A 22,495-nucleotide genomic window follows, 5' to 3' on the forward strand; every position below is an offset into this window, starting at 1 on the left:
ATTGTTGAACAAATAAATACAAAACTGCCATCATCATTTGTAGAAAAACTGTTTATACCATCATCTAAACTACTATTCTTGCGTTATCATAAAGAAAAAGAGGTGAGTAATACATTGATAATGAACTTTGACAACTTGGGTCACTGAAGAGTTGGACCTAATGTTGCTTACCAGGCTACATAAGTGAAATTGAGTGAAATGTGAAATGTTTGATTTAGAATATAGTGATTGTATTTGTTCTTTTAAATTTGTATTTCTTGATAATCATACTGAATACTTTGATGAATGATGTGCCAGATACTCTTTTCAGACTATGCATCTTTTGCTGTTATTAAATTTATTAAATTTTCATAAGAGTAAAACAAGCTGACACATTTATAAAGTTATAAATTAAGAAGTACTGTATATTTTGTAAACAAAAATGACTGGCTTTTCAACCACCCCCTGAGTCAAATCCACCATAGACTTTCTTGGTAGATTTAAGAAAACCAGTCTTAAACTGCTGTTTGCATATGTCTTTTGATGTTGATTATTTAAAAAAAAAAAAAAAAAAAAAGGCCATTTTGGAAATTTCATATTGACAGTTTTCCTTTGTAGTACTCTTTATTTGTGATAAAACTTTATAGATTTTAAATAGCATACTGATCTGTGTCAGTTTTCTGATTGGTTTTTAAGAAATTAAACTATTAAGTATTACAGTGAATTGATCAATTTTAAATTTATTTGTATCATCAGCACTGATACAGATAGTGATTTGTTTTCCATACAATTTTAGAGGACTTATTTTCCATTTATTGCTTCCTTGAATTTTTTGTTTTTCAGGTTGTTGCTGTAGCCCATGCTGTTTATCAAGCAGTGCTCAGCTTGAAGAATATTCCTGTTTTGGAGACTGCCTATAAGTTAATATTGGGAGAAATGACTTGTGCCCTAAACAACCTCCTACATAGTCTGCAACTTCCTGAGGCCTGTTCTGAAATAAAACATGAGGCTTTTAAGAATCATGTGTTCAATGTAGACAATGCAAAATTTGTAGTTATATTTGACCTCAGTGCTCTGACTACAATCGGAAATGCCAAAAACTCACTAATAGGGGTGAGTCTTTAATTGTAACGACTTTGTTTTATCCACAGTTAAACCTTTTCTCATTATTTATGTATTTCACTATCATGTCAACATGTCTGCAGAATCACTGTGTGTAACAAACAGCCATATTTAAGACATACCTGGATAAATAAAATTGGTAGGAACGTTTTCTTGCGATTATATTTAACTTTTATTCTTCCTTTTCCTTGATAAATCTTGTTTTTTTTTTTTTTCTAGAAAATGTCTTATGAATTTCTCCTATTTGCTCTAGCATGCTTATAGAAAATGTCAGTGTTTCTTACAGCTCAAATTTGTATAGTGGTTTTAAAATGCAGTCTCTTTCTTCTTCCCCTGGTACTTTTTTCTTTCTGTCTACTGAAGTTAGTTCTTATACATGGTCTTATATTTTGGCTGTCTCTTGTCCCTAGGAACATTCATACAGGTTGAATATTCCTTATCTGAAATACTTGGGACTGGAAGTGTTTTAGATTTCGGATTTTGGAATACTTTTTTTTTCTTTTTTTGAGACAGGAGTTTCACTGTTGTTGCCCAGGCTGGAGTGCAATGGCACCATCTCAGCTCACTGCAACCTTCGCCTCCCGGGTACAAGCAGTTCTCCTGTTTCAGCCTCCCAAGTAGCTCGGATTACAGGCATACTCCACCATGCCTGGATAATTTTTTTGTATTTAGTAGAGATGGGGTTTCACCATGTTAGGCTGGTTGTGAACTCCTGACCTCAGGTGATCCACCCGCCTCGGCCTCCCAGAGTGCTGGGATTACAGGCGGGCGCCACCATGCCCTGCCGGATTTTGGAATATTTTCATAACACTTACCGGTGAGCATCCCTAATCTGAAAATCCTAAATCTGAAATGCTCCAAAATTTGAAACTTTTTGAGCGCCAGTATGATGCCCCAAGTGGAAAATCCTACACCTGACCTCATGTGATGAGTCCAAACTGTTGTATGCACAAAATTATTTAAAATATTGCATAAAATGACCTTCAGGCTATGAATTTTATGTTTAGTCTTAGATCCCATCCCCCAGATATCTCATTTTATATATATGCAAATATTCCCAAATCCAAAAATATACAAAGTCTGAAACACTTCTGGTCCCGAGCATTTTGAATGAGGGATACTCAACCTGTAGTCTTTCTTTTAGGGGGGAAAAAAGCCCTTTTTTTTTTTTTTTTTTTTTTGAGAGAGTCCTGCTGTTGTCGCCTGGGCTGGAGTGCAGTGGTGCAATCTCGGCTCACTGCAACCTCTGCCTCCCGGTTTCCAGCAATTCTCCTGCCTTGGCCTCCCTAGTAGCTGAGATTAAAGATGCCTGCCACCACGACGGGCTAATTTTTGTATTTTTAGTAGAGACAGGGTTGGCCAACCTGTCTTGAACTCCTAACCTCAGGTGATCTACCCGCCTCAGCCTACCTGCTGGGATTATAGGCATGAACCACCATGCCCAGCCTGTTTTTTTTGTTTTTTTTGTTTTTTGTTTTTTTTTTTTAGTGGCCGGATCTCAGCTCACTGCAAGCTCCGCCTCCCGGGTTCACGCCATTCTCCTGCCTCAGCCTCCCGATGTTTTTTTTTTTTTAAGTAATTTGACATGGCCTTGCTCTTGATTTGTATTTATTGTTTATGGTTTGTGTATTTCTTCTTCCTATTGGACAATACAGATTTGAAAAACATTATTTTTAATAGAAAGTAATAGATGTAGGCTGGGCACGGTGGCTCACACCTATAAACCCAGGACTCTGGAAGGCCAAGTCGGGCTGACCACTTGTGGTCAGGAGTTTGAGACCAGTCTGGCCAACATGGTGAAACCTTGCCTCTACTAAAAATAGAAAAATTAGCCAGGGGTGGTGGTGAGCACCTGTAATCCTAGCTACTTTGGAGGCTGAGGCAGGAGAATTGCTTGTACTTAGGAGGTGGAGGTTGCAGTGAGCTGAAATCACACCACTGCACTCCAGCCTGGGCGACAGAGCCAGGCTCTGTCTCAAAAAAAAAAAAAAAAAAAAAGAAAGAAAGAAAGTAATGGACGTAATTAGGGGATAAAGTTTTTAGGAGGAAAAAGGTAAAATTTGATGTTTGCACTTGCATGTATGTGCTCCATGTTGTTTGATTGGATTGCCTTGTATAATTCCATAGCTGCTTCCCTTATTACCAGTTACAGCTTATGTTTGAAGTCACAATAAACTTTTCTTCAAACACGAAAGCTTGATTTTTGAGGAATTCACATTATTTACAGATTCAAAGATGTTTATATCCTGTACTCTAGAAATAAGGAGAAAGTGGGTGGGGATGGGGCAGTCAGGTGGAATAGAGTGTCTTGGCAGTATAAAGGAAAAAGGTGGATGGAAAAGGTGTAGAGTGGCAGGGTGTGCCTTTGTTTCCTCATTGAACAGGGCACCTTGCCATTTGCAATATGTGGAAAAATGAGGAAATACAGTCTACTCCCCCAAAAAGCACATACAAAGGGCTTTGTTTAGACCAGAGATCAACAAACTGTGATCCATGGGCCAAATACTGCCCAGCACCTGTTTTTTGTTTGTTATTTTAAATGTATAATTCACTGATTTTTAGTGTATTCACAGAAGTGTGCAACCATCACAACACCGGCGCCTGTTTTTGTAAAGAAAGTTCTCTTTGGGCTGGGCACGGTGGCTCACGCCTGTAATCCCAGCACTTTGGGAGGCCGAGGTGGGCAGATCACCTGAGCTCAGGAGTTCAAGACCAGCCTGGCCAACATGGTGAAACCCTATCTCTACTAAAAAATTGCAAAAGTTAGCAGGCGTGGTGGTGGGCGCCTGTAATCCCAGCTACTTGGGAAGCTGAGGCAGGGAGAATTGCTTGAACCCCGGAGGTGGAGGTTGTAGTGAGCCGAGATTGTACCATTGCACTCCAGCCTGGGCAACAGAGCGAGAGACTCTGACTCAAAAAAGAAAGTTTTCTTGGAACATAGCTACTGGCATTCCTGTGTTTTGTATGTGGCTGGTTTTTTGTTTTGAGAGAGAGAGTCTTACTTTGTTATCTAGGCTGGAGTGCAGTGTTATGATCTCGGGTCATTACAACCTCTGCTTCCCAGGTTCAAGTGATTCTTCTGCCTCAGCCTCCTGAGTAGCTGGGGTTACAAGTGTACACCACCATGCCCAGCTAATTTTTGTAATTTTAGTAGAGATGGGGTCCTGCTGTGTTGCTCAGGCTGGTTTCGAACTCCTGGGCTCAAGTGATCTGCCCACTTTGGCCTCCCAAAGTGCTAGGATTAGAGATGTGAGCCACAGCACCTGACCTGTGACTGTTTTCTTACTGTCGTGATAGATGAGGAGTTGCTGCATTGCACAGAGATGCTATATTGCATGCAAAGGCTTTACTGACTTCACAAAAAAGTGTTTGTCCCAGGGTTAGTGTGCTAGATCCCTTCCAATCTGTAATTTTAATTTAAAAATGTCTACCCCTGTTTTGAAGGATAAACTCTGTATGCTTGTGCTTATTTTGGAGAAGCCATAAACTTACTTTGTTTTGTACATGAGCAGATGTGGGCGCTATCTCCAACTGTCTTTGCACTTCTGAGTAAGAATCTGATGATTGTGCACAGTGACCTGGCTGTTCACTTCCCTGCCATTCAGTATGCTGTGCTCTACACATTGTATTCTCATTGTACCAGGTACTGTATTTACAAATTTTTCTTAAGAAAAGAACCCCACAAAACATTTTTTTTTAATGTGTAGATTTTAAAGATGTATGTTGATTTGACTTTGGACTTGCTTGCTTTCTTTGATTAAAGATGAAAAGATAATCTATGCTTTGTCTTTCAGGCATGATCACTTTATCTCTAGTAGCCTCAGTTCTTCCTCTCCTTCTTTGTTTGATGGAGCCGTGATTAGCACTGTAACTACGGCTACAAAGAAACATTTCTCAATTATATTAAATCTTCTGGGAATATTACTTAAGAAAGATAACCTTAACCAGGACACGAGGTAACAGATATTATGTAGTATTAACTACTCCTAACTTTATTAATTTGCCTTTATAATTTGAAAATAAGAAATGTGGATTACAAAAAATAAAAAAATGTGGATTACAGAGGTGAGGTAGAGCATTTTCTTTGTTGTCAAACACCTTATAATTTGGTTTTATTAATCTAGGCTTTCTTGTTCTTTCTGAAAAGAAATACATGAACAATCTCAATCCCCCATCCCCAGTGTTTCATAGAAGAATATATATAGATTTTTAATATTCTTTGCTTTCTTTTTTGAGACAGAGTTTTGCTCACTGCACCCTCTGCCTCCCAGGTTCAAGTGATTCACCTGCCTCAGCCTCCCAAGTAGCCGTGATTACAGGTGCCCGCCACCACACCCAGCTAATTTTTGTATTTTTAGTAGAGACGGGGTTTCACCATGTTGTTGGCCAGGCTGGTCTTGAACTCCTGACCTCAGGTGAGCCACCGCGCCCGGCCTCTTTGCTCTTGTCATGCTGCGTTGGGAGGTTTTCTTAAAAGGCACACAACAATTTTGAAAGTAATTTGTATAGTTTCATTTTTTATTGTTTGAGATGTTTGAAAAACCAAGAGAAAACCAGTGTAAGAAGACTAAACTTTTAAAGTTTGTTTTTGTTTGTTTGTTTTTTTTTTAATGTACAGTTAACTGTATATTTTGTGTTTCAGGAAACTGTTAATGACTTGGGCTTTGGAAGTAGCTGTTTTAATGAAGAAGTCCGAAACATATGCACCTTTATTCTCTCTTCCATCTTTCCATAAATTTTGCAAAGGCCTTTTAGCCAACAGTAAGACTCTGTTTTTTTTTCTGTTTTGTTTATCAATCCTTAAAAGGGTCTTTGGTAATGGGAGATGGTCATCAATCAAGCTCTTTTCCTGACCTGAAGATGTATAATCCTCATTTTAATGACAGATATACAGTCTTGATGTTTTTTCATTCTTAGTATTAGAAAAATGTTTTTGAAGTGATTGTCACATATTTAAGCTTATGTGAATGTTTATAGTTTGCATATACTTTTACATTTTCTCTCAGAAAAGGTTTGTGTGATGACCAGTCAGTTACATTTCGTGGGTTTTGTTGAATGTATCATTTTTCCAAATGTGACAGTCAGTGAGGGTTCTGGACAAGAACGGTGCCTAGTCTATAGTAGGTACTCACTCTTTGTTGAATGAATGAATGGATTCAGATAATTATGACAAACTGGGATATAATTTCTTTTGGCCAGCTGAAAGTAACTGTCTTTTAATGTTTAATAGCTCTCGTTGAAGATGTGAATATCTGTCTGCAGGCATGCAGCAGTCTACATGCTCTGTCCTCTTCCTTGCCAGATGATCTTTTACAGAGGTATGGAATTAAGATCATGTCTTTTGACACTAACCCTAATAACCTGGAAATGTTAACACACCTGCTTTGTCTGTTTCGTTCTTTCATAGATGTGTTGATGTTTGCCGTGTTCAACTAGTGCACAGTGGAACTCGTATTCGACAAGCATTTGGAAAACTGTTGAAATCAATTCCTTTAGATGTTGTCCTAAGGTATAACAGTTGTTTTGGAGCAAAGATGTTCTGTTATATTTACAGCCTCTAGTGGTTGTCTACTTTAGGAGAAGACAAATCACCTGTTAGAACATTGATGACACATCTTTTATGGCCCTGCTTGTCAGTGATTGAAGTGATGTCAAATAATCCAATTTTGCAGGTCTGCAAGAAAATTAAAAATTTTTAATGAGCTTTATAGGCTCACAATAATGAGTATAGAATAGCTCATATAGTGCCAGAATGTGTTTGTTAGTAGCTCAGATATTTGAAAAACTAAACAGTAATCTTTTACTGTTTTTGATCAAGTTGATTTGGGAGCTTTAAGAGCCTAAAATTGATCCTTTTGTAATACATAAGCAGAATGATTGGGTTTTTATGTTCATATGTTTGATATGCCTCCCTCAAATCCTCTTATGATGTCGGCACATTACCTATCTGAGGTGAATAAAAAAAGGATCTAAAGTTGTAATCGCATCTCTGTATCCATTTTAAAGTCTCCATTTTACTATGTTTTTACCTCCAGTGAGTTAATAAGTAAATAATCCACTTACAGTATGTGCTAACCTTTTAAGCTAAAACATTTTGCATAACAACAACTTTATTTTCTGTCTACAGCAATAACAATCACACAGAAATTCAAGAAATTTCTTTAGCATTAAGAAGTCACATGAGTAAAGCACCAAGTAACACATTCCACCCCCAAGATTTCTCTGATGTTATTAGTTTTATTTTGTATGGGAACTCTCATAGAACAGGGTAAGGCATTTCTTTGACTGTTTTACCTGGGAAACATAATTTTAAGATTCCCTTGACTTTACCTGCAGTTTTGAAGAGAAAATATGTTTGGGGGTGGCAGAGTATCAAATAACATTCTTCTCATATGGGTTATTTTAGTTTTCATCAATAGGAAAATTGCTTTGAAGATAGCATCTGTAGATACAAAAATGGGCTTTGAAATTGAGTAATGAAATGTGGTTAACAGTTAACTGATGTGATGTCATTAACACTTTGGGGAATGGGGTGGGGGTGGAGATACTCTAGAAATGATTAGTTGCATTGAATGAGTTTCATTCCTGACTGGCATGAGCCATTTACCCTAATCATCCTTACACACTGTACCTCATCCTGTTAATTATAAAAGACCCCAAAATGAGAGGGGGGATATAATGCTTCTCAATTTCATAGGTTTTGCCTATTTTGGAGTAGGGAAAATTACAGTTTTATTCCCATTTCCCTTGCATTTTTTTTTTTCATTATTAAAATGAAGTTGTCATTGTCTTTTAAATATGAAACTACTTTTCCCAGGAAGGACAATTGGTTAGAAAGACTGTTCTATAGCTGCCAGAGACTGGATAAGCGTGACCAGTCAACAATTCCACGCAATCTCCTGAAGACAGATGCTGTCCTTTGGCAGTGGGCCATATGGGAAGCTGCACAATTCACTGTTCTTTCTAAGCTGAGAACCCCACTGGGCAGAGCTCAAGACACCTTCCAGACAATTGAAGGTAACTCACTCAAGCTTTGTGATGTGAATACTTTCAAAGCTTTATTAAGAAATAATGGATTTTTAAATCTATGTTAAAGATTTGAGAATATATGATTTTTTTGAAAAAAAAAAAAAGGTCAGTAATTTTCAGGTATGTTTGTTAGAGTAAGCTTTCATTGAATAATTGCATTGGAAATATGTTTTTTTCCCAAAACTTATGGGAGTCGTGTGGGAAAAATATTTTTTTTCCCTAAAGTGAAAGATCTTTCATGTTGGGATTTTTTTATTTTTAAATGACGGATAGACAGAGGATACTTGATAAATGTGAATTTGTCGTAAAAAATTCACACTTCTTCTAGAAACTTTTAAGATTTTTAAAAATTCAGAATGTTGTCTTTGCTTTCAGGTATCATTCGGAGTCTCGCAGCTCACACATTAAACCCTGATCAAGATGTTAGTCAGTGGACAACTGCAGACAATGATGAAGGCCATGGTAACAACCAGCTTAGGCTTGTTCTTCTTCTGCAGTATCTGGAAAATCTGGAGAAATTAATGTATAATGCATATGAGGGATGTGCTAATGCATTAACATCACCTCCCAAGGTTGGTTTCTGTGAGACAGTGTTGTTTTATAGCAGTTTAATGGTCACAGCTGGCAGTATGTGCAGAGCTGAAATTACAATAGACTTATGTATTTGGTTTATATATAGGTGAGACATCCTTACCTATAAATTGAACCAGTCCTGAGCTTTTCTTTCTCTTATCATAAAGGTCATTAGAACTTTTTTCTATACCAATCGCCAAACTTGTCAGGACTGGCTAACGCGGATCCGACTCTCCATCATGAGGGTAGGATTGTTGGCAGGCCAGCCTGCAGTGACAGTGAGACATGGCTTTGACTTGCTTACAGAGATGAAAACAACCAACCTATCTCAGGTAAAGTGATGTGTTTGGAATTCATTTTACATCTGTTAATAAGAAAACATGGTTTAATTCCTTTGGTGTGATTTAATCTATGGATAAAGTAAGTTAAAGCTTGGATTCATTTTCAAAGGTTTTGATCCTGTATTTTGTAAAAGCAACAACTGCCAGAGTTACCTGTTTTATTCATGTTGAAACAATGTTAGAATGTTAAAATAATGTTCATGTTTTTGTTCATGTTAAAACAATGTTCATGTTAGAACACGTTAAAACTATATTTCTTATGTGCAAAGTTTAGAACTTTAAAGGTAATTCTAAAAATATGTTTATGGGAGAAATCTTTTGTTTTTTTTGGAGGCACGGTTTCACTCTATCGCCCAGGCTGGAGTGCAGTTGTGCGATCTCGGCTCACTGCAACCTCCGCCTCTCGGGTTCAAGCGATTCTCTTGCCTCAGTCCCTGGGATTACAGGCACCCGCCACCATACCCGGTTAAGTTTTGTATTTTTAGTAGAGACAGAGTTTCACCATATTGGCCAGGCTGATCTCGAACTCCTCCTGACTGCAAGTGGTCCGCACACCTCGGCCTTCCAAAGTGCTGGAATTAGAGGCATGAGCCATTGCACCTGGCCAGGAGAAATTGTTTTTATAACGTATGACAAATGCTTGGGTAATTCCTGGCTTGAAAGAGGGCTTATAATAAATAACTGGAATCCAAAAATAACAAAATGTTTAGCAATTCAGGTAATGTCAAGCAGTATTCAAACACATGAAGTTAGTCATTCTTTAATTCCTGTTATTTATATTTAATTTTTGCTTTCCTTTTACTCCATGTGTTATTCCTACAGAGGTCACAGGTTAAATGTTTGGGTAATTTTGGGATGGGGGTACAAACATCCATGTGCTGCTAAGGTTCTGTTAGTCACCCTTTGTGGCTATTTTATATGTAACATTTTAAAGAATTTTGAGCTAAATAATGTGAATATTGTGCAAATAATTGTTAAATACCTTTGGTTTTAAGCAGGCACAGACTGTGATCAGTTGTAAATTTTATAGGGATTTATGTTTTGATGGTATTGGATGACTTAATTTTTCTAATGGGTTTTCAGGGGAATGAATTGGAAGTAACCATTATGATGGTGGTAGAAGCACTATGTGAACTTCATTGTCCTGAAGCTATACAGGGAATTGCTGTCTGGTCATCATCTATTGTTGGAAAAAATCTTCTGTGGATTAACTCAGTGGCTCAACAGGCTGAAGGGAGGTAGGTTGGAAGGAAGGAAATGGGTGATAGAATTACTTTATGTTTAAATTCTTTGTATTACTCACTGACATTGTAGCCAAATCTTAAAACAGCTTTGTTTGCTTTCAGCAATTGAAACTTGCTATAAATTACTTCACCAAGAGGTATCTTCAGTTGTTCTTTAGTTAGCAATACTTGAGTGCCTTTCTTACTTAAGAATTAGTGGGAAATCACACTGTGAAACAAGACCTGTCAGTTGTTTTATAAATGCTTTTGAACTAGATCCCTAGTTGAGCTCCTTTCCCCTCAGAGTCTGATACAAATTACCCTTTATTGTCAGAGTATTTGCCCATTAGTCCTCTGAACTCTACATTCGGACTCATTGCTTCCTCCAGGTTGAGGAGCTTGTTCTGTATCCATTTATGTTAGTTTAATGAAATCTTGCAAATTTGGGAAAATAAAAGAACTGCGCATACTTCCATATCTTTGTGGTAACTTCTGGTGTGTGTGCTTTTGTAGTTCCATATTTCCACATCCATATGCTTTTGTAATTCTTTTTTCTTTCGTGTCGTTTTCTCCACTCTTCACCAAAACAGCAGCATACGTAGGCACATGGTTTTATGATCTCCTTTTCACACTCAGTATTTAAAAAAAATATTTGCCATGTTAGGCTGGGGGCGGTGGCTCACATCTGTAATCCCAGCGCTTTGGGAGGCCGAGGTGGGCGAATCACCTGAGGTCAGGAGTTTGTGACCAGCCTAACGTGGTGAAACCCCGTCTCTACTAAAAGTACAAAAAAAATTAGCGGGGTGTGGTGGCACATGCCTGTAATCCCAGGTACTTGGGAGACTGAGGCAGGAGAATCGGTTGAACCCGGGAGGCGGAGGTTGCAGTGAGCCCGGGTTGTCCCACTGCTCTCCAGCCTGGGCAACAAGAGTGAAACTCCGTCCCAAAAAACAAAACAAAACAAACAAAAAAATTGCCATCTTAAATATTCTACAATGTTATTTTTAATGAAGATTTGTATTTATGAGTATACCATAATTTAATATTTCTTACTGTTGGACATTAAGGTTGTTTCCGATATTTTTTTACTAACTTAATGCACCATAGCACTTAAAATCTTTGCTTATATTTCTGATTACTTTCTTGGAATCCACACAAACTGATTTACTAGAAGAAAGACTGCCAAACCATAAGTCTTATGATATATTCTATTGCTAAGTTACTCTACAGAAAAGATGGCTGCAGTTTATACCCTTAATAATAGAGTACCCCCTTCCCGTCACCTTTGTGGATACTGACAGTCACTGAGAAGGAAGAATGCTGCCACCACCATCAGTGAAAATAGTTATTGTAGTTTACATTTCTTTTTTTTTTTTTTTTTTTTTGAGACGGAGTCTTGCTCTGTCGCCCAGGCTGGAGTGCAGTGGCCGGATCTCAGCTCACTGCAAGCTCCGCCTCCCGGGTTCACGCCATTCTCCGGCCTCAGCCTCCCGAGTAGCTGGGACTACAGGCGCCCGCCACCTCGCCCGGCTAGTTTTTTGTATTTCTTAGTAGAGACGGGGTTTCACCGTGTTAGCCAGGATGGTCTCGATCTCCTGACCTCGTGATCCACCCGTCTCGGCCTCCCAAAGTGCTGGGATTACAGGCTTGAGCCACCGCGCCCGGCCTTGTAGTTTACATTTCTATATTTATTAATGACTAATAGTAGAAGTTGCCCCATATAGTGACCTTTTGTGATTCTTTTAAAACATGGATCATGTCTTCATGGCCTCTCAATTTTTCTTGTGTTAATCTGTGAAATTTTATTAAATACTGAGATTGTTGATGCTATCCAATTTCTTGATTTATAATTTGTTTTTAATGTTTAATGTTGTGTTTCAGCATTATGCATCTAGATCTGTTACTTGTGCATCTTTTCTTGCATTTTATCCTTCTGCAAAGCCTTTCCACACACTGACATCAGTTACTTATCAATATTTTCCACTAGTTCTTTTATACTGTCTTACATTTTTTAAAAAAAAATTTAACGAATTTTAAATTTACTTTCATAGTTGTAAGGAGGACATCAAACCTCCCCCCACCATAGTCAACTCACTGTTTTAGCTCAATTTATTCTTGCACCATTTTTGAGGCATAGGGCGGAAACGAGATGTGTGTTTAAAATAAGACTCCTTGGCCGGGCGCGGTGGCTCACGCCTGTAATCCCAGCACTTTGGGAGGCCGAGGCGGGCGGATCACGAGGTCAGGAGATCGAGACCATCCTGGCTAACATGGTGAAACCCCGTCTCTACTAAAAAAATGCAAAAAAAATTAGCCGGGCGAGGCGGCGGGCGCCTGTAGTCCCAGCTACTCGGGAGGCTGAGGCAGGAGAATGGCGTGAACCCGGGAGGCGGAGCTTGCAGTGAGCCGAGATCGCGCCACTGCACTCCAGCCTGGGTGACTAAGCGAGACTCTGTCTCAAAAAAAAAAAAAAAAGACTCCTTTGGGGCTGGGTGCGATGGCTCATGCCTGAACTCCCGGTACTTGGGGAGACTGAGGTGAATGGATCGCTTGAGCCCAGGAGTTTGAGACCACCCTGGCCAACATAGCAAAACCTTATTTTAGCTGGGTGTGGTGGTGGGCACCTATATTCCCAGCTACTTGGGAGGCTGAGGTTGGAGGATTGCATGAGCCTGGGAGGGCAAGGCTACAGCGAGCCATGATCATGCCACTGCCCTCCAGCCTGGGTGACAGTAAGATTCTGTCTCAAAAAATAAGTAAGTAAGTAAAGGCCAGGCGTGGTGACTTACGCCTGTAATCCCAGCATTTTGGGAGGCCGAGGCGGGTGGATCACCTGAGGTCGGGAGTTCAAGACCAACCTGGCCAACATGGTGAAACCGTGTCTCTACTAAAAATACAAAAAAATTAACTGGGCGTGATGGTGAGTGCCTGTAATCCCAGCTACTCAGGAGGCTGAGGCAGGAGAATCGCTTGTACCCGGGAGGCAGAGGTTGCAGTGAGCTGAGATAGTGCCGTTGCACTCCAGCCTGGGCAAGAAGAGCAAAACTCTGTCTCAAAAAAAAAAAAAAAAAAACAAACAACAAAAAAGTAAGTAAATAAATAAGACTGCTTCAATTTGCTTTTCAGGTTTGAAAAGGCCTCTGTGGAGTACCAGGAACACCTGTGTGCTATGACAGGTGTTGATTGCTGCATTTCCAGCTTTGACAAATCGGTGCTCACCTTAGCCAATGCTGGGCGTAACAGTGCCAGCCCGAAACATTCTCTGAATGGTGAGTGTTCAGTATTTTTAAATAAAGCAAAAGTTATAGGAATATATTTTGTACTGATGATCTTACTTTATGTTTTTGGGTTTCTGTGCTCTTTGAAATATTTCTAATTGATCTGAATCTCTCTCGTATTTTGTAACATACTTTCAGGTGAATCCAGAAAAACTGTGCTGTCCAAACCGACTGACTCTTCCCCTGAGGTTATAAATTATTTAGGAAATAAAGCATGTGAGTGCTACATCTCAATTGCCGATTGGGCTGCTGTGCAGGAATGGCAGAACGCTATCCATGACTTGAAAAAGAGTACCAGTAGCACTTCCCTCAACCTGAAAGCTGACTTCAACTATATAAAGTAAGGCTTTCTTTTTCCAATTATAAAACGAGTTTCCAAAAACTATGATTTTTTCATATGGCAAAAAAATATTAAAATTGATCATATGTAGTAATACAAAATGGTTATATTTCTAACTTATTGCCATTATGAAAGTGACAACAGGGAACTGACGTCAGAGGTGAGGAAGGTATTTGTATAATGGGAAAACAGACTGCTGAGATAGTCATTTGGTATTAATTCTCAGAACCTGTCATTCTAAAACCTTAATACAATTATGCAAATGTATACATTATACAAAGATTATGCCAGAGTGAATATAAAGAAAAATTTATACTGCTTTAGAAAGAATCACATTTGATAGCTTTGTTTCTAAATGAGGTCTGAATAGATCAAAAACATTTATTCTAATAAGGACAGAGTTTGTGAACATCTGTAAATTAAACTTTCCTCTCATTCCTCTGTGCTTTTATGAATTCTGTAATTCAAAACTGAGCACTCACTCTGTTGCAGACACTTGGCTGGGAAGATAAAGGTCATTAGACTTTGTCTGATACCCTTGCCTTCTACTGCTAAATGGGTTAATGTGTAATTGCTTCGTTGAGCATGTACTGTGACCCAGGCAGCACATAAAACAGACACAAATTCCAACTTTTTAAAGCAAAGATTAGATAAAGAATATTGATAGAAGGACTAATTGGACCTCACTCACCTTTTCTATGCCATAAGGAAAGAAGTTAGGTAAAGCTGACCTTGGGAGGGAAGACACAAGGTCAAGTCATGCCCATCAGGATGCCCTTTGGGCCCAGACCTAATGTGAGAACGATGGGCTTGGAGTGTTCTGGAAATAGCTGGGAGGCCTATGTGGTTAGGAGCGCCTTGAACAGTGGGATACAAGGGCAGAGAAATAGTTGAGAACTGAGAAAAGAACTTTGGCTGTTATTCTAGTAAGACTGACAATTTCAGGTGGGATTTGAACAGAGATGTGTTGGGATCTGACTTGGTGGTTCATTCTGCTATGGTGAAAAGACTGGAGGTGGGGGGCAAATGTGGAAGCATGGAGACCATTAATTTGTGAGGGCAGTGGTAGAGGGAAAAGAAACAATGCTATTAACTGGAGTAGGAGCACACAGAGAACAAGCCATGTTTTAAGATTTCTAAAGAAATGTGCAGATGAGATTTTTGGGTAAGCTATTAAGAATTGGATTTGGAACTAAGGAGAAAGTCTAAGCTCGAGAGATTTGCAGATCATTAGCACACAGAAAAGGCCCTTTTTCCTTTTTAGTCTCTATACTCTAGAGCCTTTGTAAGCCACCAAACCAGAGAGAAGCCTCTGGAGAATAGTGAGTGAAGATGAAGGAAGGCCTGGATCAGAATCCTAGTTTAGCATTTTTGTGAAAGGATAGCAGAGGAAGCCATTCAAAAAAACACAGGTACATTGAGGAGGGAAGTGTCCTAGATATAGGACATCTAGATGGGAGTAGTCAGGCTTGTCAGATGCTCTAGGGATTATGAGGAAAAGGAGTTTTGTAGAGAGACAGAAGAAGCTAGATTGAATAGTATTGAGTGGTAGAGACATTTGAAAATGAAAAGCTTGAGGTAAGTTATTTGGTCAGTGAGTTTTTCTTTAAGTCGAGGATAGGAAGCTGTTGCTGGAGGGAAATATTAGATGTTTATTTTAAATATTGGAGAGATTATGTTCTTTTGGTCAAGGGGAAGGAGCCACTGGAAAGCAGAGGTTGAAGAAACGGGAGAAAGAACTGATAGATTAACTGGACCTCACCTTTTCTGTGCCTCAAGGAAAGCAATCAAAGTTAGAGTAGACAGAATTTGGGCAGTATATGGTGGATTGGGGGTAGGGGTAGAGGAAATTAAAGCCTGTGTTTTTTGTTTGTTTGTTTGTTTTTCTGAGGACTCAGTCATTAGCTGAAAGCATAGGGCATTGTAGAGCATAGTGGGGACTTGGGGAACCTGCCACTGCAGAGGACTTTAGGACCTTTTAATGGCAGAAATGATTAATGTGTTGGCATCAGTTCATCATGCCCAGTACTCAAGGCTCCCCGAGAAGCCGGTGGTTGTACTGATCTAGGTAGAATCAGGCACAGGATAAGTCAGCTGATGTGCCTTTCCAGCACTGGCCTCAGGCTGAGTTACAAGGAAAGTGACACAGTGAGAGGGACAGGCAAAGATGGAAAAGAGAGAGAGTGAGAAACAGTGTCTTCCTCCTGGGTGGAGAGCCCCTGTCATGAAAATGGGGACAGGGTGAGGGATCTGAAAGGAACAACACAGAGCTGGGAGGATGAGGCCTGTCTTCCTGGCGTTGATGCTGCAGGACTACAGGAAAGAATTTCAGAGGTGTCATTATTTTTCATATAAGCAGATGAAAGAGAAGAATTCTTTGAAAAAAAGAGAAGTAGGTGAGAAAGGGAGAGATAGAGTGATGCCAGCAGTGATAGAAGCCAGGACTGAGATACAAGACTGTGATGCTGGGAGAGCTGCAAGGGCTCATGCTGTAGGTGAGGAGTGAGGCTGCACAGGGAGCTCACCGGCAGCTTGGAGAGAACTGGGTGTCAAAGTTGTCCTGCAGAGGTCTACTGTCAGTGTGTTAGGCTCTGAGGAGAACAGGGTGCAACACACGAAAATAGGAAGGAGACACAGGGGTGAGTCAACTCCACTGAAAGCTTGTAGCTGTGACTTTCTGGTTTGCCACTCCAGTTTGAGTACTAATTAAATGGTAGTCACATCTTCAACATAAAAACCAAAATAGTGGCATCCTCGTGGAAGGAATTTTGTCAGAAAAATGCTCTGTACTTTGCTGTCTTCCTAGAATTTGTTCTGTTTTTGTTTTTGTTTTTTTTTAATGGTTCCACGGCTGCGAATACAAGCTAACGATTTTTAAATTACAGATCATTAAGCAGCTTTGAGTCTGGAAAATTTGTTGAATGTACCGAGCAATTAGAATTGTTACCAGGAGAAAATATCAATCTACTTGCTGGAGGATCAAAAGAAAAAATAGGTATTTGAGAAAATAGTTTTAAAATTATTTTAATGGACAAGTTGCTCAGAATGTTTGGCTTAGTATTATTTTACTGGAAAATCTGGAAGTTATTTTACATTTTTTGGGGGGGCAGAATCCCAAGTGAAGCAACAAATTTAGGGCTGCCCTATTTATGTTTGATTTGGGAAATGAAAAGCAGTTAAAATTAAGTCAAATAAAAAAAATGGCCACCTTAATACTTTGAGATTTATCTAGCTGTTTTGTTTGACAAAGGACAAAGTAGTGTTTCAGCTAAATATTTTTCTTGGCTTTCATCTTGATGTGGCTCATTAATTAGGTTCTGTATCACAAATGGAACACTTTATAAAATGTTATTAAAACGTTTAATGAATATTCTGGATTGAGCAAGATTTGCTAATGCAGGTCTAGATTTGTCCCCTTAAATAGTAGATTGACTTACCAATTTTCTTTTTTTTTGAGACAGAGGCTCACTCTGTCACCCAGGCTGGAGTGCAGTGGCGCGATCTCGGCTCACTGCAACCTCTGCCCTCCAAGTTCAAGCGATTCTCCTGCCTCAGCCTCCTAAGTAGCTGGGATTACAGGTGCCTGCCTCTGTGCCCAGATAATTTTTTGTATTTTTAGTAGAGACGGGGTTTCACCATCTTGGCCAGGCTGGTCTTGAACTCCTGACCTTGTGATCCACCCACCTTGGCCTCCCAAAGTGCTGGGATTACAGGCGTGAGCCACCAAGCCTGGCCTCGACTTACTGATTTTTGAGCCTTTGAAGGCAACTGCTTTTTAGGTGTCTGAGGTACGGTAATTTTATATGAAGTAGTGATTTTTATATAGTTCTCAGTAATGCTTATAGTGTTTAACTGCCTTAAATATTAAAGGAGCTATTCATTGGTGATTATTTTTTAATAATGCCAAATATAAATCAAAATTTATAATAAAAGCACATTAACTTAATGACATTTTATTTAACTTCTGTAGACATGAAAAAACTGCTTCCTAACATGTTAAGTCCAGATCCAAGGGAACTTCAGAAATCCATTGAGGTTCAATTGTTAAGAAGTTCTGTTTGTTTGGCAACTGCTTTAAACCCGATAGAACAAGATCAGAAGTGGCAGTCTATAACTGAGTAAGTTTACTCTTATAGAGGTAAATGTACATTGTGTATATCATGTGATAAACATACATTGGGTGAAGAGGGCTGGAAGGAGAGTTACTAAATTACTAAATACTAGTGCTAATAGCTTCATTTTAGTTGTAGAAGTCATATGATACATGAATGCTGCTTGCCAACATAAACTGAGGTTGAAATGAAATAAAATGTAAAAGTCCCCAAAAGCAAATGACTTGCTAATACCATCTTATTATAGAGCAGGCTGCTCCTCTTACTTCCCCCTAACTTTGGATATCAGTTTGATAGCATGTTATCAATTGCTTTATTTTTTGAGTGGTTATGAATTGTAATTTTCATTAATCAACAGTAAATATTTTGTTTCAGAAATGTGGTAAAGTATTTGAAACAAACATCCCGCATCTCTATTGGACCTCTGAGACTTTCTACTTTAACAGTTTCACAGTCTTTGCCAGTTCTAAGTACCTTGCAGCTGTATTGCTCATCTGCTTTGGAGAACACAGTTTCTAACAGACTTTCAACAGAGGTCGGTATATTTTTACAAGCACATTCTTATGACTATTAATGGCCATTACTGTAGAACAAAGACCTTATTTTTTGAGTTTTTTGATACAGGATTTGTGGTTGGACAAGCTAGTAAATCCAGAGTCTAACATGCTGTTTTCAGGCAGTCTTTCATTTGGGAAGTACTTGGGGCAGATGGAAGAACCTGAGATAATCTCAAGGATGGCAAATTGCTCAATTTTGTTTTTCTATTTTTGGGGTGGGAGGTGGTGTATGTAAAGACGGTTCCTTTAGGCGGATTACGTAAATTTTAGATTTGCTGCAAACAAAGATCTCTACTCATCCCAGATGGGGTAAAGTTCAACCAGAGATGGGGGCTTCCGAACAAATGATGATCTTTGAGAACCTCATTATAAAGCATTAGTTGTAATGTTTTTCTGCAATTTAGCAGTCTGCTTTATAGTAAATGTGCTGTGATTTTTTTTTTTTTTTTTGTAATGTGCTTTATTGATAAATTAGACTTCATATTCTGAAGAAGGTTTCCCTTCAAAACAAAAGGCTTTCTCTTACTGTGTGCTTGCCTCTTATAAGTAGAAGATAAATGATGTAAGGGTATAGTGTAATGGCCGGGCGCGGTGGCTCAAGCCTGTAATCCGAGCACTTTGGGAGGCCGAGACGGGCGGATCACAAGGTCAGGAGATCGAGACCACCCTGGCTAACACGGTGAAACCCTGTCTCTATTAAGAAATACAAAAAACTAGCCGGGCGAGGTGGCGGGCGCCTGTAGTCCCAGCTACTCGGGAGGCTGAGGCCGGAGAATGGCGTGAACCCGGGAGGCGGAGCTTGCAGTGAGCTGAGATCCGGCCACTGCACTCCAGCCTGGGCGACAGAGCGAGACTCCGTCTAAAAAAAAAAAAAAAAAAAACAAACCTACTGTAATCAGTCTGAAGTAGCCAAACTATATTGCAGTCTTGGACTTAAGACTTGCTATGTATCTGCAGACATATGAAGAGCCTGTTTTATGTTAAGTAATTTTGGTTTTTCTCTCAGGACTGTCTTATTCCACTCTTCAGTGAAGCTTTACGTTCATGTAAACAGCATGATGTAAGGCCATGGATGCAGGCGTTAAGGTATACTATGTACCAGAATCGGTTGCTGGAGAAAATTAAAGGTAAGTGGTTTTTTTTTTTTTTTTTTTTAAGAGAAAATTAAAGGGGTGTGTGTGTGTGTTTTTTTTTTTTTATTTTTGCTTTATGGAGGTATATGTTACACATTCTAAGTGTATGGTTTGATGAGTTCTAACATGTCTTCACTTGTGTGACCACCAATACGATCAAGATACAGAACACCGTCTTACCCTAGAAGGTTCCCTTGTGGTCATCTCTTCATTTGCCCTGTCAGCAGTTACTGATTTGCTTTCTGTCACTATAAATTAGACTTGTCTTTACTAAAGTTTCATGTATGTGAAATCATAACATGTTCTCTTGTGTTTGGCTTCTCTTTGGCATGATATTTTTAAGGTTCACCCATATTGCATGTATCAGGAATACAATCCTTTTTATTATTGAGTAGTATTCTTTTATATATATATACCACAGTTTATTTCTCCCTTCATCCTTTGATAGATTTTGGGGTTTTTTCACATTGGGCTATTAAGTATAAACCTGCTCTCAACATTCATGTGCAAGTCTTTTGAGTGGACGTATATTTATGTTTCTCTTGAGTGAATACGCCTTGTTGCGTCACGTGGCTTAACTTGAAAAAATTTTAATCACTGTGGTGCATATGTAGTGATTATTATCTCATAGTGTTATTTACATTTTCTTGATGATTAATGATGTTGAGTGTATTTTCATTTGCATAGTGGCTACCGTGTATTTTAGTTTTCAAATGTTTGTTCAAATTCTTCACCCACTTTTAACGAAGACATAAGACTTATTTTTGTATTCTGAACATAAGTTCTTTGTCACATAAAATGTACTGTGAATGTTGGGTTTTAAATACTCCAAATGAATGGCTAGAGAATTGCTATTTGTGTAAATATTTATATGTCAAAGGGATGCTAACAATTTACTTTATTGCTCTAAAATAGAGAAGTTGCCAGAATGCTGTGGAGTTTTAGTGGAAAACGTGATAGTTGGTGTTACTGAGTAAATTTGAATGTTAAATGTCAACATAAGCTAACGGCCAAGATAGGGACTTCTACTGCAGGGTGGTTCCTTGCAGCTGTGACTCAACTGGTCCTTCACTGCCAAACATACCTGGGGTTGGATTGTTGGCCTGATGTTTGCAAATTGAGGAACCTTAGGGCAAATCACTGAACTTCGGAACTGCTTTCCTTTTCAATTACATGGGGATTACCCCACTTTTGAGATACTTGTAAGGATTATATGAGATGAAGAGGTGAGACAAGGTATATAAGAGTCCTAGAACAGAGTGTGTCGTATAGTATGGCTTCACAAGTACCCTCATCTCCTTTCCAGTCCTTTTTTTTTTTTTTGAGACAGTCTGACTCTGTTGCCCAGGCTGGAGTGCAGTGGCACCATCTTGGCTCACTGCGACCTCCGCCTCCCAGGTTCAAGTGATTCTCAAGCCTCAGCCTCCTGAGTAGCTGGGATTACAGGCATAAGCCACCGTGCCCAGCCAGTCCTTTTTTTATATCACATAAGTTTTTAAATTGAGAAGAAAAGTCAGTAACCATCAGTTATATTCAGAGAAAGAACTCCATTCCTCTTCATTTTTATTTGTTTATTCAGCAAGTATTGATCAAATGTGCTTTGTACCAGGTACTATGCTGTACATTGGGATATAATGGTGATCAAGGAGATTGTAGATTCTGGCAGGGAAAACGGACATCAAACATGGCGACCCGACATAGCGAGACCCTGTCTCTAATAGAAGAGTTTTAAAAAGCACCTGGCTGTGGGCCAGGTGCGGTGGCTCATGCCTGTAATCCCAGCACTTTTGAGAGGCCAAGGCGGTTGGATCATGAGGTCAGGAGATCGAGACCATCCTGGGTAACACAGTGAAACCCCATCTCTACTAAAAATACCAAAAAATTTGCCAGGCATGGGGCTGGCACCTGTAGTCCCAGCTACTCAGGAGGCTGAGGCAGGAGAATGGCGTGAACCTGGGAGGCGGATCTTGCAGTGAGCCAAGATCGTGCCACTGCACTCCAGCCTGGGCGACAGAGCGAGACTCCATCTTAAAAAAAAAATTCACCCGGGTATGGTGGCATGTGCCTGTAGTCCCAGCTGCTTAGGAGGCTGAGGTGGGGCGGATTGCATGAGCCTGGGAAATGAAGGCTACAGCAAGCTATGATCATGCCACTACACTCCAGCCTGGGTGACAGAGTGACACCCTGTCTCAAAAAACAAACCCACAACAAGGAATAGCAAATAAGGAGTGCACCTGATTTAATCCTAGGAATCAGAAAAAGACTTGTGGGGAAGTTACATTTAAGCCGAGAGTTAAGGAAGATAAAGATGAGGAAGAAGGCAGGCTGACTTGGTTAGAAAAAACATGTGTGCAGGCCAGAGAAAATAATGATTCTTAGATGACTCAGTTCACCTAAGAGAGAGGAGGAAGAGATGGAGCACTGGATGAGTTTGGGATTGGAAATGAATGCAGGAAGGCATCAGTAACAAGCCAAATTCCAGAGTTTGGAATTGTCAGAATGGCAGTGAGAAGTCATCAGAGGCTTATAAGCAGGGAAGTTAAATGTTCAGATTTACCCTTTGTGTAATGTCACTTCAGTTGCAAGTTGGAAAATGGACTAGAAGAGTATAAGAATGGGGGCAAAGGGACCTAAGTTAGGGTGAAGTCTCTGCTAAAGAGGGTAACTAGGGTGGCAGTAGGGGAAGGAAAAAGCAAATGGGCTATGAGGGTTGAAAGTAAAGTCTGTGATGGTGGCCAAGTACTTTCACAGGCAGCCGGCTGATCCTGTGCCCTTCCTTGAGAAGGGGAAAATGGAAAAAGGGAGTAA

The 22,495-nt window shown here is 39.5% G+C and overlaps 1 protein-coding gene and 1 non-coding gene across 6 annotated transcripts in view; both read left to right on the top strand.

The window, feature by feature from the left end:
- Positions 1-22,495, top strand: part of SMG1 (SMG1 nonsense mediated mRNA decay associated PI3K related kinase) — a 115,563-nt gene that overhangs the window by 48,930 nt on the left and 44,138 nt on the right. For all 5 annotated transcript variants that reach the window (XM_003916602.4, XM_009196080.3, XM_021931790.2 and 2 more), the window contains 18 exons: positions 1-102; positions 823-1,092; positions 4,614-4,744; positions 4,896-5,057; positions 5,744-5,862; positions 6,332-6,419; positions 6,509-6,610; positions 7,229-7,369; positions 7,919-8,118; positions 8,506-8,702; positions 8,871-9,035; positions 10,128-10,282; positions 13,394-13,536; positions 13,684-13,885; positions 16,771-16,880; positions 17,856-18,003; positions 18,373-18,532; positions 19,561-19,681. In XM_003916602.4, the coding sequence (XP_003916651.3) occupies positions 1-102; positions 823-1,092; positions 4,614-4,744; positions 4,896-5,057; positions 5,744-5,862; positions 6,332-6,419; positions 6,509-6,610; positions 7,229-7,369; positions 7,919-8,118; positions 8,506-8,702; positions 8,871-9,035; positions 10,128-10,282; positions 13,394-13,536; positions 13,684-13,885; positions 16,771-16,880; positions 17,856-18,003; positions 18,373-18,532; positions 19,561-19,681 (2,716 nt within the window). The remainder of the gene's footprint in view (positions 103-822; positions 1,093-4,613; positions 4,745-4,895; positions 5,058-5,743; positions 5,863-6,331; positions 6,420-6,508; positions 6,611-7,228; positions 7,370-7,918; positions 8,119-8,505; positions 8,703-8,870; positions 9,036-10,127; positions 10,283-13,393; positions 13,537-13,683; positions 13,886-16,770; positions 16,881-17,855; positions 18,004-18,372; positions 18,533-19,560; positions 19,682-22,495) is intronic.
- On the top strand, positions 6,951-7,054 carry LOC116271389. The gene has a single exon (XR_004179947.1). It is a non-coding gene; the product is annotated as a small nucleolar RNA U13 (small nucleolar RNA).

This window comes from Papio anubis, chromosome 18, assembly GCF_008728515.1.
Source record: "Papio anubis isolate 15944 chromosome 18, Panubis1.0, whole genome shotgun sequence".
In the NCBI taxonomy this organism is placed as follows: Eukaryota; Metazoa; Chordata; class Mammalia; order Primates; family Cercopithecidae; genus Papio; species Papio anubis.